This window comes from Pezoporus flaviventris, unplaced genomic scaffold (assembly GCF_033815535.1).
Source record: "Pezoporus flaviventris isolate CSIRO_AGI_PZ_B2104156 unplaced genomic scaffold, CSIRO_AGI_Pfla_v1 ptg000027l, whole genome shotgun sequence".
Taxonomy (NCBI): domain Eukaryota; kingdom Metazoa; phylum Chordata; class Aves; order Psittaciformes; family Psittacidae; genus Pezoporus; species Pezoporus flaviventris.
The window spans coordinates 3,024,924-3,045,650 of record NW_026892575.1 but is presented as its reverse complement, the minus strand read 5'-3'; the positions used below and the strand labels follow the sequence as shown (position 1 = coordinate 3,045,650).

Below are 20,727 nucleotides of genomic sequence, written 5' to 3'. Positions count from 1 at the left end.
AGGCTGCTATGAGGTCTCCACGCAGCCTTCTCTTCTCCAGGCTGAACAGCCCCAACTTCCTCAGCCTGTCTTCATACGGGAGGTGCTCCAGCCCCCTGATCGTCCTTGTGGCCCTCCTCTGGACTTGTTCCAACAGTTCCATGTCCTTTTTATGCTGAGGACACCAGAACTGCACACAATGCTCCAAGTGAGGTCTCATGAGAGCAGAGTAGAGGGGCAGGATCCCCTCCTTCGACCTGCTGGTCACGCTCCTTTTGATGCAGCCCAGGATACGGTTGGTTTCCAGGCTGTGAGCGCACACTGCCTGCTTTGTCAATTTTTATTTATTTATTCAGTGTAACATGTTTAGACTTCCAAGGCTGCCTTTTCTAAAGCTAAGGATGAACATACAAAGGAAAGCATCTAATGTCATAAAAGACAGAATCAAAATTTATCAGCATATTTCTGCTGCTGTCACTCAGTTCTGCCATGCTGCTGCTGTGGACTTTTTTAAAGGATTTATCAAGTGTTCAATCCTGCAAATGCAATGCTCTGAACACAGCCATTGCAGAAATAATCAGAAGCATTTCACTGTTGAAAGACCACACAGCACAGTAAAAAATAAATTACTCTTATTTAGGACAGCTCCAGGAATAGAAGTGTTCTCAATCTGCTACTGAATTGGTCTGAAATGAAACAGAGATACCCTGTGTTAGCTCAGAGTACTCTATGGCCTCTCTCCTCTCTCTGTCGTACTGTCTGCCAGTGAGCAGTGCTGATCCAGAAAGGTCTGTTTCGTTTTGCTGAGACAGCCTTGACAGATGCTGATTGTTATACATGGGAGGAAAACCTACAACTGCATTTATCTGAAAAGTGTCAAAGTAGTTCCCAGTTTGAAAGAGTAAATTTGAGGAATTTTATCTGGGCGATATGCTGTTAATCATAGGATTTTATGAGTGCTTCCCTGAAGGAAATGTGTTTGCAGGCAGTACTTGTTATTATTCTTAAAAATTACTTTATTTCACTTTGTGCAACAAAGTTTTTGATTGTGCAGCAGCAATCTCAAACATGACACTATTGTTTTGTGTCTAAGCTGGGAGACATAAACTGTATGGGTTTCAATATGTATGATTTTATTAGCTGATCTCCTGGGTTTTTGAAAGAATCTTGAGCTGCCAGAAAAATACTGACATACATCAGCTGCCAGACTTCCTTCCTAAGGGTGCACCTGTGTGCAGTGCAGTTGTTTCTGCAGTGTGGATGCTCCATACTTCCCACTCTCCAAAATTTATTTGTTTTCTTCAAAAGAATTAGATTGCCTTTGCCATTAATCTTGATTTACTCTGTATCCACATTCTTAAGTTTAACATGTGAATATGTTGCTATTAAGTCCCATTTTTATTTCCTTTTTGTGTTTTTCCCCTCTTCTATTCCGCCTAGACTGCAAACAGGTAATACTTTTCTGGATATTCATTTGCTGTCTGCATTTCTAATTCTTCATTACTAGCAGACTGCTATTTACCTTGCCAACATGGTGTGGTAGTGGTGTATCAATCTCTTCTTTGATATGCATTTGGTTCCATATCCAGTCTCTCTTCAGTCGTTTATGACTGGCGCTGTTTGAAGAAAAGTTTTGGGTTGTTTTCTGACTTTCTTCATCAGCAAATGCTGGAACCACGAACAATGAGAAAAGTAGAATAATGTGGTTCATCTTCTTCTGTAGCCTAGAAAGGTATATAAAATAAGAAAACTATATAAGTAACAAGAGAATGAGATCAATTAGAGCACATGTATAAGTTCAAATGGACTTTTCTTCTTGAAATGTTTGATTACTTTCTGTATTTATTTTCATCTGCCTTAACATTAAAATTTGAAATATCAGGCTTCTTCCTTCCATTTTAATTAGACAACAACTGTAAAACCCAACAAAGATATTTTAATGAGATAAAAAATGTGAAAGTTTTGAAAGCCAGCATCCACCTGAGCTACCATTGTTCATCTGAAAAGGAGATTCAGAAGTGAAGATCAACTGCTGTATTGCAGAAAGAAGAGCCTGGCTGCAGAGCACAGCTCAGGGAAAGAGCAGGCCTGGGAAGCAATACTGAGGGAAGCTGACCCAGGTCAAGCTTTTGTTAACCCAACTTGAAATTTAATGTTCCAGCTTGACAAACCCAAATACAATGTTTTGACTTTTTCTGATACAAAATGCTATAGTCAAAATGCTATAGTCAATATCTTATAGCATGCTATAGTCGTGTTCTATAAGGTATTGATATATAAGCTATATGTTCTATAGCTATAGAGCATATATAGAATATAGAACATGCTATAGTCAATATCTTCATATGGAAAATATTGATTTAGAATAAAATCTGTTTTTTTTAGGTGGAAAAAATGATTCATGTGACATTTTCTATCAATTCCAAATGCGATGTACGAAATTATCTTTCTCAAGGAGTTCATGTATTGATTCAATGTCTTGTCTTTTGAAACATTTGAAGACACATATGAAGTTTCTTTATCACCTGTTCTCAGGTTTTACCATCTACAAAATGATAATTTGTGAAAAGATTCTAAGGTAAAACCATATTTTTGCATCATCTGCTAATATTAGCAAACTTGAGGCCTGACTTTCATATCAGATTGAGAAGTTATTTTAACACAGCAAAGCTGGTTCATTTTTTTTACTAAATTTCCCCCTCCCAGTATAAAGGACTGTAAGGGAACTTCAATACTCAATCAGACTTTAACTTACACATAAATGATTTTCTGTTAGCTTTTAGGAGCTGTCAGCATGCACATCAAAAATAAAACTGTTAATTTTGGTGGGGATGTTGACATCACACAGGTTGGTAGATGCAAGATTAAATTAATATTTTCACCAGGAAGGTGCTGAGATTTCCAAAATTACTCTTTGGTAACCAGGCGATGAACTTTATCTTGTGGTGCAGCTTCATTGTCAGTAAAATGATCTTATCCACCATGAAATTATGCTTTCCTGTTTTTTGTTTCTCTTCTACATTTTTGTATGTAAACTGAGGAACATTCCTTATTCTTTGTGTAGGAAGTGACCAAATGAGGTGGCTTTGAAGTTGCTTTTTAATAGCTGAGTTGTGTTTTATCCGGTGTTATGGATTCATACGAAACATTTTGGATTTATCTAGCTTTTTGTGTTCTATGCACTTACTTTGGCTCTGTATATTTTTTGAAAAATGGGTAAAATCTAATTGTTTTGCTATATTTTATTTGTATACACGAACACTTTACACCTGGACACTGGAACGTATTGATGTGATTCTGTTGTGAAGGCATGAGTCTGTCTTTTAGTCTTAAATTACAAAACATGATAACCAAAGGAAACCAGCTAGTTAATGACAGCTAGTACAAGCTGTGGTTTTGGAAAAAAACAGACTGTAGTGTTTACAAAGTAATTTTCTCTAGTCGCTCTGATACCGTGGAGATGTCCTGTACTGCTGCAGTGAAGAGATTAATTGGGAAAACTTGAGAACAAGACTGCCCACTTCAGTTTCATTTCACGTTTACAAACATCCTCGCAGGAAGCATTTTCAACTTCAATAGTCAAGTCTTCTTTAAAGCATAGTGGTCTCAGTAGAAATCTGCTTTAGAAAGAGAAATTTTTGTCTTCCTAGTAATATTTTCCTGGTATTTGCCTCTCTGTTGACTAATGCTCTATTCAGAGCCTGACATGCCCTGCCTGTCAAATGCCTTAAGGTACTTCTCTCCCTGTAGCTGAGAGTGATTACTAGTAAGTGCAACTTCGTGACCTTCAGTGTCCTCATGCATTGCTTATAGGAACACAGAACGTTGCTTATAGGGAATGGAAGTCTCAAATTCATAGCAAGTATACAGTTATCTGTATAGAACCTCTGGGACTGTGGTAGCATCTTGATTATTCCTGAGGATTCATGCAGCAAGTGCAAACTCTGCCTTGAAGTAGGTGGCCTGTACATGTTTCACAGTTCAGGCAGTGTTTGAAAGCCTGGCCACTAATGCAGAAAGTCTTTCTAAATATATAGAATCCCAGACTGGTTTGGGTTGAAAGGGACCTTAAAGCTCATCCAGTTCCAGCCCCTGTCATGGACAGGGACACCTTTCCACTAGAGCAGCTTGCTCCAAGCCCCGTCTAACCTGGCCTTGAACACTGCCAGGGATGGGGCAGCCACAGCTTCTCTGGGCACCCTGTGCCAGCGCCTCAGCACCCTCACAGGGAAGAACTTCTGCCTAAGAGCTCATCTCAGTCTGTGCACATTTCATTTGAAGCTTAAGCTACCCTGTCCACTCAGTAGTTCCACACTTGTGTTCTTAGATTTTTAAGGTGGCTTCACTTCCATTAACTCCTCATTGATGGATTCCTTGGTAAAACTTTTCTAACCTCCAATGGTTCCTCTGTGACCAATCTGGTGCAGTTTGGTCTGCCTTCTGGTATGCAGTGTAGGTCAAACACAGACTGAGATAGAAGAGCCTTGTGCAAAAAATGACTTCTGCTTCTCTTTGACATCTTTCAAAATTTCTCATTTTGGTACAAGTAACACGGCACCCTGGAGCACTGCGTGCTGTCTTTTCTAGGGACATGTGACACGCGTTGCTCCATAGAACAGCCTGACTCTGAGAAGACTTTCTCTATGGCACCATGCAAGTTTTCCATTTGCCAGCTGGAAGTCCACTGCTGTTGAATCTGTAGCTGAATTCATCACAATATTTAGGAATAGCCCTTCTTTGGCAGCACATGCTAGCACTTTGGAAGCAGGACCCTGCTGAGCAGTAACTGGGTAAGGGCACTGTCCTGTTGTGAAGGCCATGTTCCATGGATGTTAGTTTTTCTTTCCAGGAGATCACATTGAAATGCCAGAGGTAGCAGCAGAAGAGAGATATTCCTAATCCTGAGCAGGACAGTGCATTTCCATGGAGTCAGAAGCGAAAGAGTTTCTGAGGCAGGACAGGTAGATGACATGCAGGGACTGGCTTTTTGTTTCTTCTTGTGTCTGCTGTGGCAGCCAGGACCGAGAAAAGGACATAAGAAACACCCTTTCAAGCACTGACCCCCCCGGCCACCCTTCCGGAGAAGGGCACAGCACAGCATGTGCTGTGACCCATGTGTCCCATATGTGGCTATCCCTGGCATACTGCCATGAGGTCCCATTGTTGGTCTACCTCAGCGTACAACCTCCAGTTATCCCTCTGATTAGACCAATCCTTCAAGCTTCTTTCATTCTGAGCAGGGAATGGTTTATTTTGGTAGTGAAGCTTCTGGCTTTGCTCTTAGATTTTCTTTCAGCAAATGACGGGTTTTTCCACCACCATTATTCATTTAATGCATTCAATTATTTTAGCAAATAACTCTTGGTTTGGAGGGTACTACAGACTGTTAATTGAGAAATTCTGGTATTCAAACTGATTTATGGGGACACATGACTCATTCGGTGTAGTTTATTCTTTCAGATTGGAAGTAATTATTAAAAAAATGTCAGGTGGAGGTACAGACAATGGTGTACTAATTAGAGGTTTGCATTTTACAAGTGGTTTTGGTAAGTAATCAACCATAAGAATGATGAGCAGCTAATAATATAATGAAAACTCTTACAATGAAATATTCGCATGAACATTTGTGGGTTTTCTTTCTTTTTTTTTTCTGTTTTTTGCCTCATCTGAGTTACTCTAAAATTTATCTTAATGCTTAGCTGTGGTTAATTTAGTTGGCAAATAAATTTGTTCTATGCTTGCTTGTTAAATAGCAGTTAAACCAGGCTTCTGTATGGAGATTTTGGTGAATGAGGAGACAGTTGTAGCTGAAACGTTTTTTTTTCTGGTTGGTGGGACTAAAATATTATGCTAATCTTTCAATATTTTTCAGCATCTAAAAACCAAAAATAGTGCTAGAAATGGTGAAAGGGAACATCCTAAGAGAGAAATTGGCTTGAAGTGGCTATCCTACCAGAACAGAAATAAATTCTAAACGGTTTGTGTCCATATTGTTTAAATAATTTGCAACCTCTTTGTTAGAGAAGTTGGAAATGAAATTATTATTGATGATTGAACTGGGAGCTTAATGATTATTTTTGCTTACAGTATCTTGGTTGGAATCTGAGCAAAGTAAATGAAAATGAAAAATCCCTTGCAAAACCAAGAGTTCCATCAAAGCAGAAAATACTAACAAAATTACTAATAAATCAATACTATAGGGCATAATCTATTCCACAGAACTGGAAATTGTGGTGTTTCTGCTTTTTAATGAAACCTCAGCTGCCATGCCTGCAGCCATGTAAATGTAAGGGGTACTAAATATCTGAAATACTGCACTCAATCAAGTGGAAGAAGTATGGAGCTGGAAGGAAGGTTTTTTTCCTCAGCTTAAAGTGCTCTTGGTGTGCATGACCCTGCAGGGTGCCTGGGTGGGTGCATTGCCCATGGCGACGCAGTAGCTGGGCTAAGACAGAAAGAAAACTAAGAAGCATTCTTCACAAAAGGCTTTGCAGAAAAGTTAACTGTGGATAGCTTTAGTTGAGTTTAATTAGTGTTTTCTGAATTTCTCACCTCCTATCTGCTGCACTCTGTCGAGTATTCCTACATAGCTCTGTGCAAACAATCCTGTTGCATTTACAGTGGATAAAACCCTACAACACAGATTAGACAACGCTTCAGTGTATTTTTTTCAGCTGGAAAACATTTTCTTTGATGTATCATCTAAACATCTCCAGAATTACTATGCTGAGTTAAGCCATGCTAAAGAGAGTAGAATCTGACCCAGTGTCAGCTAACAAAACAACCCTGAAGAGCCATGCTATACAGAATCCATTTTAACATTAATTTCTCATCTATATTATGTTTAAGACCAAAGGTAAATGTGTGAATGCAATGAGAATTAAGAAAGATAACATACCATACACAGGAGGGAGATAAAGTACTTTTTTCCTTGCAATGCATGTAGTAAGCAGGCAAAACATTATTAAAAGAAAACAGTCTTAGCAATACTTAAGACTTCCTTTCAGGGACTGTAGCAGGCTGTGCAAACATCAACTGATAAAGCCTCCTGATTTCTCTGTGAGAAGTGCTGCAGCTAGATAAAAAGAAATATACACTTCAGAAGCTACATTTGAAGTGCAGAGGACATAAATGTGTTTTCCCATCTCCTGACAATGGACCAAGGTCAGGAGTAAGAACAGTCTTGGGTTTTGTTCTCCCAGTTCCCTCATCTCGTAATTAGAAAACGTTGCTCTAACTAGCTCCTAAACACCCAGAGAGCCACACCAGCCAAGTAATCATGTCTGTATAATTGTTACCTTCACTCCAGTTTCTGTTTGGCCTCTAAGCTGCAAACCTGTGATCCTCCTTCACTCCCTTGAGCTTGCAGTGTGAGAAGAGTTGAGGGCACAAGTGAGTGCAGTGAGAAAAGGAAGTCAGCTAGGTCTTCAAACTTTAGTAACATTACTTAAAAAACTAAGTAAATTGTGCAACATTTGACCTGGAGCAATTGTTTTTGTTGCATTTTCAGATGTGATTTTTTCTTGTGGTTTCTCAGTGTTTATCGTATTTCTTAGTAAAGCTGCCTTGTAACACGTCCTCAACAATGTATAATGAGTCATTTTAAAATAGGCCTTTCCTGAGAACACTGTGATGCTTTTTCTTTTCCAGATTATTGAGCTGATTTAAATGTGCCAAGTGCCTGACTACCTGGTATTACATTTCTGATTGTCCTTATGTCGATTTTATGCATCTGCAAAGTGGTTTTCACTGATGACTGGAGTCTGGAGTGCAAATGCCTACCTGAAAACTGATTATAAAATGACTTTTTATATGCATGATAGTACCTTTGAGTAAATAGCCACTTTGATGACTAAACAATCTTGAGAGCAAATGCCTATCTGAAAACTGATTATGAAATGACATTTTACACTTGTCTTAGTACCTTTGAGTGAATAGGCACTTCAGCAGTATCTCAACTGAACCTCCTACTTTGAAAAGAAACCCACCTGTCACTCACTGTTGTGAGAGCACTCTCAGATGCATTTGGTGCTGTTCAGTTCTTGGTGTTGATAATGCAACACCATATATCAATATAGTTGAGGAGATTAATCAGCACTTGAGTTTTTAGCTCTTCATATTTTTTTTTGCAGAGAAAAAAGGATAGTTCTATTCTGAAAGTTCTTTGTGGTTTCAGCTCCAAGTTTCTGGTAGGTCTGGGGAAAATGTATTATAGAATGGTTTGGGTTGGAAGGACCTTAAAGTTCCAACCCCCTGCCACAGGCAGGGACACCTTTCACTGGGGCAGGTTGCTCCAAGCCCCGTCCAGCCTGGCCTTGAACGCTGTCAGGGATGGGGCAGCCACAGCTTCCTTGGGCAACCTGTGCCAGCGCCTCAGCACCCTCACAGGGAAGAGCTTCTGCCTCAGATCTAATCTAAATCTCTGCCTGTTTAAAGCCATTCTCCCTTCTCTTGTAGCTACATGCCCTTGTAAAAATCCCCCTCCTGATTTCTTACAGGACCCTTTAGGTATTGGAAGACTGTTACAAGGTCTCCCAGCTCTCTCGGCCTGTCTTCATTGGAGAGGTGCTGCAGCCCTCAGATTAATGATTCTTTTCCTCTGTCCAGCTCACCAGAAAATTCTCTACTGCATGATACAAAACACATCTTTGACTCATGAGTAGATGGAGGAATGAGCTCTGACATGCCTCTTCCAGAAATGAAGAAATTCGGTTAAAAAAGATTTATAAATACTCACTATGTATATGCTAAAGATTTACTGCCTGGTGGACAGTAGGCAGCCAAATTGGTCTCCCAGTCTTTCTGTTACCCCAGATACAGAGCTGGCTAAAAATGGGGGAGGCAAGCACTGGTTTGGCTTATTTTTTGTCTTTATTTTTTGTCTCTTTTTTTGAGGAAACAAAGCCCTCTCCAAGCTAATGTGTGAGAGCTTGTGCTCTGAAGGCAAGTGAGCAGCAATAATGAAATCTACCTGAATGTCCTCCCAGAGTTTCCTGACACCCCTGCTTGCATTTAGCAAGTGCCTTGCTGACTCCAGGATTAAAGTCCTGCAGTGAATAGTGAGAGAAGGGCATATGAAAAGGCTGAGTGTGAACTGAAAATAAGAAATGTGTCTAAGCAGACATCTGCTGTAAGCAGAATGATTTTTGAGAAATGGGCAAGGAAGAAAGTTGTAAAAGGTCACAAAGATCTCCTTTGTTCCTTGCCAAGAATCTTTTATGGCAAAGGGATTTATAGATTTGCAGTTTGATTCACATCACAGGTATGAAAGAGCAGCAGGATGAGTCAGGTGCAGGATCTGAGCTTGCATCAGTAAATTGTCCTGACTTGCTGTTGGTTTTCTTACATCTGTGATGTGCCTGGTAGTACTTTAGGTCTGTAGACAAATGAAAATAAACATATTTGTGTGGGTGGGGAAAGACTGGCCTGCTAATTTCAACCTATGACCAGTGCAGTACTACAGGTGCACTCAGCCACCACAGTGGGCCAGAACTGGAAGCCTTTCATGGATGATGATAGTTTAACTGCATCTGGTGATCTGAAACTTTCTGTTTGTGGAACTGAATCCCATACAAGATGTAATAAAACATGTGACTGTATTTCTGTGTACCCGTACAGTGTGTACAACAGCGAGTAACTTGCACATAGGTCGGACAGAAGATAGGGGTGTTTTTCTATGTGGCATGTCAAAAATCTCACAGAGTGAAGTTATCCAACCAAGAGGGACTGCTTCTGTGTTTCATGTGCACAAGCTATGATTCCTATTCCAATTTTTAGTTAAATAATATTTCTATTGATCTGGTATTTTATCTGAGTTTCTTACTTACAAATGTGATAACTGAGAAGCAAATTAAATACATGGTTTAGTTAATGGACTTCTTAAGGAAGCATTAGTGTTGGACTAGATTAATAATTCTTGAATCACTTCTGTTGAAATGACAGTGCACTGTTTAAGTGAGGGTTGTTTGCTGTGGTGAGGATGAATCACATGGCAAAGGTAAAAGAATACTTTGGAATCATAAAAAATGGGTGATGAGAGCACTGGCCTTCTCTTTATATCATATCAGTTATGCAAGCTAATTGTTTTTTTTCTTGTGGATGACTGTTTTCCTTCCATATGAGCATCCTGGTATGTCTAGCACGTAATCTACCAGTTTTAGTAATACTGCTGGTCTTCTACCCCACCCTGGAGAGAAATACATGTGAAGGTTTATGAGAGCCACACCAAATCATTAGGTGAGATTTAAGAATCTTCCTCATTTCACACTTTCAGCATGCAGATCATGTATGGTGCCAGGTGCAGAATCAATATCTTTACTTGTTTTTCATGATAATGGTATTTGTCATCACAGAGACTGTAGAGATACTTGAGAGATGATGATAACCAATTTGAAAATGAACAGATGCAGTAGGTGAAGCACTGAAATATGTATGTTCTGGTGCTGCTTAAGAGTTCTTACTTGGGCCTTGCTACTATGGTGATATAATGCTTTACTACAGAACCTTTTCCTGAAGTGACCCCAGAATTGGTTAGAGTACTTTAAAGAAGCAAGTGGTATTGTCCAATCTTTTCTTGCATAAAGCCTTTTTTACTTCACATACAAATATGTAAGTATAAAGTATAACAAGGGATAAGATGTGCTGAAGCAGAGTGTTCAATATAAACGCAGCCACTAAAATATTTTGAAGCTCATTTGTATTAAATTATTAAGCAGTTTATGACACTTTTTCATAACAGATAAATATATTAACATAAACAGAAGATTTGCCTTACTCTAAATTGTTGACAGCATGCAGAGCACTGAGTTTAGGGTCATGAGCTACTCTCTTACAGTTCTTCAGAGCTTCTGAGCTTTGGGAGCGTGTGTATGAGGGCTGAATGACTCCTGAGGAGCAGGGTTATTCTGGTGTTCAGTGAGAATGCTCAAACCCACAAACAGAGTTTGGGAATTAGTACAGAGAATATTGCACCTTATCATCTTCGTGTCGTACAGATTCTGTGTTCTGTTGTTTTAGAGGGCTCATTTTTTAAAATCAGGAAGCTCACAGTACCTATGTCTACTGTGATTCATTTGCTTTGCAGATGTTGCAGGGGTGAAACTAACAATTAAATGACAGAAAATTTGTTCTTGGCCACACGTCTTTTGATGACAGTTGCCAAATGCTGTGAAATCTGAGCCATTTTGGGGGATTAACTTTCCATTAAGTACTTCCCTTCTGTTCTGAAATGAGCTAATAAAGTGGGAGGGATTAACCCTGCATATGCATACTTTGGAACTGCAAAACATTCCCCTGTGAATTCTTTGTCCAAAATATAAAAGCAAAGAGGAAACTATCTCCCATCCAGATTAATTAATGATAAAGACAGATGCTGAAAATAGTGATGAAGTGCCAGGGTTACAGACAGGCAAAGAACTTGTTTTCTTCCTTGTATGCAAAAAGTAGTTTCAGGGATGATCTTGCAGTCAGGTGTACTCTTCCTGCGAATGACTGAGGCTCTGCTGGTCTCAGTGACACATTTACAGGACTGTAGATCCAGCTTCTTTTTTGCTTGCTTTGAGCCAGTTTCCTCTTGCTTAGCCCAGACTAAAGTGGCTCTGGTAGGAGAGACAGAGGTGCAGGTGTCTCAACACTGAGCCTGCCTCATCCCCAGCGCTTTTCACACCCAGATGATGATGTTTAATTTTTTTGGGAGCAACGGAAGTTTGGGTGAGAAGGAGACAAGGGAATCCTCCAAAAATTATTTGGCTCATCCCAGTGCAGAACTGGAACAGTTTGGTTATATTGAAGGTGTTAGTGATCACTAAAAAGATTTCTCTAGCATCTCTAACCGTAAGCTTTGTTTCCTACAGTAAACAGTGTGCCCATTTCAGAATTGAGCTGTTTTCATACGGCCCCCTGGTTAGTTCTGCCAAATCTGCCACTGAATGTTTAAGAGTTTGGCCAAGCTGAAGCAAAATAAGGTACACTATGAGAATAACATATTATAGAGCTTTTTGCACTTTCCTTTTGTTTCCAGATAAAGCCTTAGTACCAGTGAGGCTTCCTAGCACAGAGCTCCAACTGAGAGGCTTTGATTAAGGAAAAGTCCCCATCCTTTGAGAAACTGTGTGCAATAAATACAAATTATTTTTTTAAAGTACATTTTAGCTGTGTTTACAGCAGATAAGATTTTCTTGACATTTTCCTTCAGCCAAAGCTCAAGAGCAATAGTATCTGTCTCGAACACAAGCATCGTGCACGGGTCACGGTAATTGGTGTTTATGTGCTAACAGTAATCTGAAGCAGAGAAGTCCTGTTTAGCTGGCTATGTGTTTTGATCCGTTTGTCCAGGTTGTTCTACTGGGTAACTGAATCCATTAGTATTTCCTTTAAAAATTAATTTTGTGGCAGATAAAGAAAGCATGTACAGAAATATAAATCTCTTGTTTTCCAGCTGGGCAAGAGGCTAAAAACCCTGGGTGTGTCTGTGTGTGTTTTGTTTGGTAATTAGCATTCAGTATTTTTCTCCCTTTTAAAAATGTCTAATTCAAATGTCAGTTCATTCTTATCTGTTTCCTGCCCCTATTCAACTAGACTTCCAGACCAGGCTTAATTAACTTCAAGACCTTTTCTGCTTACCTCTATAGTTCAGTCTTTTCCTGGAACATTTCCATTGTTATAATAACCATGTGTTGTGAGATGATACAAATGATATTATTACTGCTCTTATGAATTTACAATGAGCCTTTCAATATTTTTATTTACAGCTTAGCTTCTGTCTGGAAAATCCCACCTTCAAATCAAAATAAAACTAGGGAAGCAAATTTCAAGCTTACAGTGCTCAGAAAGAGAATCTGGAGGGCCTGAAACTTTGGGCCTCAGACATAGGGAAGCTTAAAAAGATGAGGAAATCATAGAATCATTGAATAGTTAGGGTTGGAAAGGACCTTAAGATCATCTAGTTCCACTCCACACTCCCCCCCCCCCCACCCAATGGGCAGGGACACCTCACATGAAACCATGTCACCCAAGGCCTCGTCCAACCTGATCCTGCCAGGGATGGAGCATTCACAACCTCCCTGGGCAACCCATTCCAGTGCCTCACCAACCTCACAGTAGAGAACTTCTTCCTTATATCCAATCTAAACTTCCCCTCTTTAAGTTTTAACCCGTTACCCCTTGTCCTATCACTAAAGTCCCTAATGAAGAGTCCCTCCCCAGCATCCCTATAGGCCCCCTTCAGATACTGGAAGCTGCTATGAGGTCTCCACGCAGCCTTCTCTTCTCCAGGCTGAACAGCCCCAACTTCCTCAGCCTGTCTTCATACGGGAGGTGCTCCAGCCCCTTGATCATCCTCGTGGCCTCCTCTGGACTTGTTCCAACAGTTCCATGTCCTTTTTATGCTGAGGACACCAGAACTGCACACAATACTCCAGGTGAGGTCTCACAAGAGCAGAGTAGAGGGGCAGGATCACCTCCTTCAACCTGCTGGTCACGCTCCTTTTGATGCAGCCCAGGATACGGTTGGCTTTCTGGGCTGCAAGCTCACACTGCCAGCTCATGTTCATTTTCTCATTGACCAACACCCCCAAATCCTTCTCTGCAGGGCTGCTCTGAATCTCTTCTCTGCCCAACCTGTAGCTGTGCCTGGGATTGCTCCAACCCAGGTGTAGGACCTTGCACTTGTCATGGTTAAACTTCATGAGGTTGGCATCAGCCCACCTCACAAGCGTGTCAAGGTCCCTCTGGATGGCATTCCTTTTTGTGGTTTTTTTTTAGAGCTAGACTTTTTTCCGTATGGATTTGTTTCCATGTTGGAGCTATTGTGATTTAACAGAGTTTTCTTCCCTCATCTATGCACTGACTTAAGTAAGACATTAGTCTGATGCATTTTGCTACCCCAGTCCTGAGGCAACTAGGGAACCTGCATGCAAGGAGAGCTTGCTTCATGAAGCAGATTGCTGCCATTGTGGGTGATAGTTCAACATGTAAGTCATGACTGCAGAAGTGACTCTGTTTCAAGGCATGCCATGTGTCTGTTTATGTGTGGTAAGAAGCCCTTGTGAAAGTGATGGGACACTGGGCACATTCCAGCTGGCTGACCTGGGGACATTTCTGCTCACAGGTCTTCTCAAGCCAGTGCCAGGATCTGGGCTGGTGGCTGCCCGGGGATCAGCCTGTGCCACCCTGGGAGCTGGCAGCTTTAAAGTAACCTGGCTGTCTGGGGAGTTCTTGTTCACAGCAGTGCTGCACTTGATGGTTTGCTGCCTGAATCCATAGCACAGCTGGAGGTATTTCTTAATCTGAGGTTGGATCTCTCCTTAGTGGCTGCGTAAACGGAACGTTTATTCCTCACCAACTCACAGCCACTGAAAACCCTTTTCTTGTGCGAATGAACCCTTTCTCTTCATTTAAAGAAGCCAAAAATCAAGCCCTATAAGGCAGGTAATCCAGTTCACCATTTCACAGCAGGAAAATGACTCTACATATTCCAGAGAGAAATATGCAGCTTTCTTCCTGTTTGAAACTCAAGTCATCTCCAAGTGCAGTTACTGGAGAACTCAGTATCTGTTCTAATCTGAAACTCTCACCAGGGCTGCTGCTGACAAATCTAGTGTACAAAGCAAACGTATTCATTAAATGGTGCTACAAACGATAGCGCTCTGAGGTAGCTTTGTCACTGTCAAACTCACGCTGCTGTCTTTGTAAGATGAATCCATTACAAAAAACATTCCTGCTTTTTGTGCTCTCTGCTTTCTGCTCTCACTTTTTAATTTTGGTGCTGGATATATGTTTTAGGTGGAGTGCATTGATAATGTAGATGATACTAAAATGTCCATAGTGTGACAATATTTATTTTTTTTTTATAACAGCCTAACAGTTTAGTAACAGCCTAAAATCCTAAATCAACAGCAAATAGATAATATATACTACTTCATTGTAACTCTGGACTCATAGATTAGATGGTGAAAAGTCTGATGTTTCATTAGTAATATTAATTGGTTGGCCTAACCATAACATGAGTAAACCAGCTCTCTTGTGAACAGATCATATGTATCTATATCTGAAAGATAATGGTAATAAAATCCAGTAAGATAATGTAAATCTCTGAATTCAGGTCTAGGACTGGACGTGGTGGGGGAATATCCCACAAAAAGAATGGAGAAGCTAATCTAAAGCTATGTGCTATTGGAGATCCTGCCAGTGAAGCTGAACCTGTGACAGGAACAGTTCCCATCAATGGCAGGATTTCCTATCATTTGCAGGAGAGCAGCATTAGGCCCTTAGTCTTCCCAAGCAGTGTGCTGTAAGGTAGAATTTGTACTTCTAGAGGATTTCCAGGACACAAATTCATAGCAGATAGCATCATAAAAGGAAGGGGAAAAGGAAGACTAATCCTACCAACACATCGCTTGGAAATGTGGACAAAGGCAGGAGAAGGAATCCTTCAGGCATACTGTGGAAGTTGAATTTCCCTTTATATTGTCATACACAATAAGGACAAGGTCCTGTGTGTGCTGCAGATAACCTACCTTGTGTGCTACGAACTTTGCCAGGTGTCAGGAGGACCATTCCAGATGTTGCTGGTGGGCTTGGGGAGTGAGGAGGATTCAGGGAAATGAGTGACTTCAGTGAGGGCAAAGCCAGGTAGGCTACTGCTAATTTGTGGAGACTGATAGCAGACTTTTTGAAAGAATGTGTTACACAAACAGGAGGCTCTTTCTCCTAAAGTTTTGGGAGAGGACAGTGGTGAGATCCCACAGGAACATGAAGGTTCTGATGATACCTAGGGTAGGGCAAGAGAACTGGCCTCTTTGGATATTGAAGATTTTAAAACATTTCTGCTTTTGGTCTACCTCTGTCTATGGTGGTGCTCTGTAACTCCTTACATTTCAGGTAACAGAAGAATACTCCTTCCCCTCCACTGGTCTTTTGGAAAGGCCCCATCCACCTGTGTGTCTCTCTTTTATTGACTGTAAATCTTTACTTGAATATACTCAGAGTACCATAACTGAAGTGTAGGCAGTGTGAACACCTGCAATGAATAGGTAAGTTTCTCCTCTGTGCTTCCCCTGTCTTTGCACAGCTTGGAAGATGCATCCCTTGAACTGTTCCACTTCTGTGAACATCTGTGGGCTTTAACAAGCACCTAGGAGGGCTGGGCCCTGTATCTTTTGCCTGCCCGACAGATGTGTATAGCAACATATGTACAAAAGAGACTCACGGCACAGATAACCTCTCAGAAGTATGTTACAGGACAACTTAAGATATTCAGCAAGATCTTAAGATTCACAGTGTGGTTAATTCCATGCTTATTGACAAATTTGAAATTTATATCAAGATGAGTGAAGATCAGGTTGTCATTGAATGAAAGGGCTAATTTGTATTGTTGCACTGAAGAAATATAAACAGGTTAAACAGGCTAAACTTTGAGGGATTTTTGATTTTTTTTTTTTTTTTTCTGTTTCAAGACCAAACTGATTGCAGAGTTGAGGAATTAAGTGGTAGATGCATTGGTAAATCCTGTTGGTGGGATTCCTGGGGCCCTGTACCTGGGCACTAGAGCAGGGTGATGGTAAGTTCCTTGGCAGCAGAAATGGTGGCTCCTGATCATGGCACTAGAGTGCTGTCTGCTCTCTGTGTCTGCAGTGGATGTACACCTGCATAAGCCCTTCAAATGGAGCAGGATGCTGAACTAAATTCCCCACATGGATCAAGAAAATTAATTATGGATCAAACTAGTATCAAGCTCTGGATGTCCTAAGGGCTGTTCTACTTCAAATTCTCACCTGCTTTTCTCCATGTGTGGGGAATTATTTCACCTTAATGATTGTGAGCTGGGCTTCTCTCTGTCTTAGCAAGTCTCCAGTTTACACAGAAAAATCACTGTCTGCTTTGTTCTAGGTTAGAAGGCAAACCAGTCCTGTGAGGGCTAAACCATGAGGGATTTTTGGTTTGTAAACCCACAAGGATAAAAAAGGGGAAGACATTTGTTTTTTATAAAATTACACCAGAATATTTTCATGGCCAACAAATTTCTCCCAAAGACAGAGAACCTCATGTTTTCTTCTTAGCACTAACATCTGAACCTCTGAATTAAACTTCTAGAACCTGAGCAAGACGTGGAATTACAAATACATGGCAAAAATAATGGCAAAGATTCCTCACAGAAAGCTCAGCTGCTTGAAATAATCAGTTATGTCTATTCTGTGACGTAACTTCTTTTTTTTAGAAAATAGAAAGCATTAGCTGGCCTGATTGAAGCCTGTAGTTCTGTAGACATGTACCCTAACAAGAAAAAAGAGTTTTTCAAAATGCTTTTCTATTTTCCATTTGTAATATTAATGGAATTAATTGATTTATGTGCGCACAGTGAAGTCCTTTGTACCATAAATGCTATAAATCAGAGGAGCTTCTAAACCTTTCCCAGTGATTTTTACCTATATCCTGTTTTCAGTTCTGCTTCCCCCAACACAGAGGCAGGATGTGAAACAAACCTGGCAACAAACCTGTTGTCCACTGTTTGGGTGGAACTTTCTCTGCCTAAGCTGCCTCTTCAGCACTGAGCCCTGCACCTAGTGCTCTGCAAGCTGCAGGTTGCTGATGGAAGTGTAGCTATGTCATGTCATAATTTCAGTGTCAGCATGTGTTTTAAAATGTTTAAGTGACAATTTTATGATCTTATGTTAAAGAGCAAAGCTTTGGCAAATTCTTCTTGTTGCAATACAACCATAGCACTTGGAAAAACAAAGCCCAGGTTTGTGGGCAGAGCAGGGATGATTTGTTAATTGAGTTTATCTTTTGATTTCAAATTGTTTTAGTGTTTGTAACTTCACATTCTTCTCTCTAGTATACTGAACTATTCCAGGGCTTTCATATGCTAAATCAATTCCTTGTCCTTTTCTCCTGTTGATCACCCTTTATTTAGGATAAAAAAATAACTCCTGGAGATAACTGCAGATAAATCACAAGTCAGCATTTCTGTGATTTGTTTCTGGTGTATTGGTTGTTGTTACAAGGCACAAATTAGCCTAAGATGAGAAGCTTTTATAAATCACTGGAGTATCCTTGCTTTTGTCTAATATTTTTTTTCTTACATGAACATCTATAATACTGTATGGTTTTACAAATGCTGATATAATGATTTATATAATGGAGGCAGGGACACACTGAATAACTATGCCTTTGTTAACTGCAGTATCAACCAACTGCTAATGTTTTTGATAGCTCAGAATGGAACAGATTTTCTCACAGAAATTCATCTTCTTCTGTATCTTTTTTTCTTTCATTTCTTTCCTTCCTTTATCTCTTTACAGCCTGACAAGAGCACAGTAAGGTGCTGTGCACACTGACAGTCCCAGTATTACAGAATATAGTTCTTACAGGAAAAGCAGTATCAGTTCATCTCTTATGCATAAATGCCTTGTCTCTGCAAGCCGTACAGCAAACTTATTAGCTCAGGGTCTTGCTACACTATCCTTAGTGGTATCTTTACACTATCTTTTTACACCAACTTTTTTGTACCAAGTCCCTGCTCATAAAATGTTGTCAGAAAAAATTATTCTTTTTGGACCACTGAAGTCAAGAAACTTCTAAAATAAGAATTTCTGATCCTTTAGAACAGGGGCTATAAAACCTGCTAGTCCGGAGTTAGGGTACTAAAGTACCTGGGGCACTTAAACTTGAAATTTAGGAGACCAAGTCACTGATGTGTTTATGTAACCTTTCCTCTAAGCCTTTAACAAATCTATTAGCTTGAGAAATATGCCCAAGTTGGCTAGTGTACATGGCCTTTACCTCCTCTGGATATTGGTCATGGCAAAGCCATAGCACCTTAAACATAGATAGCAAGTCAGCCCCCACTTTGATAAAGCATTCTGCACTGGGTCATAGCACAGCATACACCTTCTCAGCCAAAGCGGTACTAAGCCTGTAACTGTCCACACTGCAAGTGAAGTCCTCTCCTTAAGGGTTACAGGTGCAATTTGCAGTATCATTTCTGTCCATTTTCCCTTATGAATAAGCATCAGCAACATGATCTAAACATTACAAAACAGAATAAAAAAAGAAAAAAAAAGCACATAAAATGTCTCTTATTTTAAACAATCTAGGAATATTGTGATATAGCCCAAGAAAGACAGAGATTTTCCTCCTCCAGTGTCATTTGTAAACAGATCTGCTGTTATCCGCACTTTATTTGGTTCAAGTGCCATCTTTGTTAGGCCCAGAGTGTTCTGTGGATATATATATAAACTTCATAGCCTGTCTGGTAATATTTCTTAAATAATTTAAGACATTGGAAGAGATTTTTGGAGTTAAAAAACCTTTGAAATGAACTTCATACCCAAAGAACAGCAAATACCATTTGTCCCTTACCTGAGTCAGAGTTGGTGGAGCTTGAATTTGTTCCTAAATCAGGCAAACTAAAATCAGCAGTATCCCAAAATGTTAAGCAGTGTACAGAAAATGAAGATCAAACAGAAAAATACACTTCTCTTTTTGTTAAGCAATACTGGGAGTGTTCAGCTCTCCAGTCTCTAAGGTTTTCCAGCTGGCAGTCAGCCTTTTCCCGTCCTGCATCCCAGCATCCTGTTATTGTTCCAAGTAATACAGTGAGAAGAGGGAGTGGAGGAAATAGATAAACTTTGCCTTATTATTGCTATACATACTGATTTGTTGCTGACTCTAATGAGCGAGCTGAATAAAAGGAAATAGGCCCTGAGTGTAACACAAAAGTTGGTATGTTATTTTTGTATATTTTGTATATTTGTAACAAGTTTTAGGAATTAGCTGGTACTTTGAATAGCGTCTGAGACTTGATCAGCACAGACTATGCCTGTTTTGCACAAATGGGATTTCCAAAGCAGTTTGGAGATGTCCTGTCTGTAAAGATTTTTATACCTGAAAGCAAAAAGCTAGTGCTGTCATGTGAATGAGAATGTGTTTCTTTAAAGCACTGTCAGTGCTGGGTGTAAAAATGGAATTTTACAGTATTTCTCACAAATAAAATGATGACCTTAGAGTACCCAAACTCTTTTGTGGGACTGTGATGCATTCCTCTGTGCTACCTGCCATTTTCTGACCCCTATCTAAAACTGAACACAAAGGTCTCTCTCTGGCATTGGACAGTACAAACGGAAGGGGATTTTTTATTTTTTTTTTAGCTAAATAATGCAGAAGAAAATCTAAGAAGTGTCTGATCTAACTTAAAACTCACTTATAACCTGTTACAATAAGTGTAGGCAAATGTTCAATGTATCTTACTCAGGACTTTAAATAATGTTCCACAGTTAAATACTCTCTTGCACCTATTTGTCATTACAGTTCAGCACAGGTGAGGATATTAACGTCCTGGCTTGCTAGAAGGCTGAGGTTGGACGGATTGTTTCACATTTTTATGATGTATAGCAGCAAAGATGAGTGGGTTTTAAAAAAACTGCTACATTAATTATTCAGAAAAGTTAAGGAGCTAAGGAGGAGATGTTTCTCAGAGTCTTACATGAGGAGACCAACCAGAGTTAAGTTTTCTTACAAGAAAATTAGCTGTTCCTGTGTCATTGCTGAGAGGACAGCAGGGAGGATGTTGATAGGAGTTTTCCAGGGAAGTGTAGCTAATCTGGTCAGGATGCAGCTCAGAGATAATCTGGTACCCACAGCAGACAACGGTCCCAGATATGATTTACTTTTGCAAATGACTTCAACTGTATTTACAACCGTTGCAGAGCCTTTGATGTTCAGATCTGTGGACTTGGGAGTAGGCATGCT

General features: G+C 40.1%; 1 protein-coding gene across 2 annotated transcripts in view; it reads right to left on the bottom strand.

The window, feature by feature from the left end:
• Window positions 1–19,558, bottom strand: part of CDH5 (cadherin 5) — a 31,966-nt gene extending 12,408 nt beyond the window's left edge. Inside the window, exons 1-2 of one of the 2 annotated variants that reach the window (XM_061458465.1) lie at window positions 19,339–19,558; window positions 1,502–1,703 (exon numbers count right to left, since the gene is read on the bottom strand). In XM_061458465.1, the coding sequence (XP_061314449.1) occupies window positions 1,502–1,690 (189 nt within the window). In that variant the 5' untranslated portion in view covers window positions 1,691–1,703; window positions 19,339–19,558. Of the gene's footprint in view, window positions 1–1,501; window positions 1,704–7,277; window positions 7,404–19,338 lie in introns of those variants that run through there. The other variant, XM_061458466.1, reaches the window with a different exon arrangement.
• Between the last annotated feature and the right edge of the window lie 1,169 nt (window positions 19,559–20,727).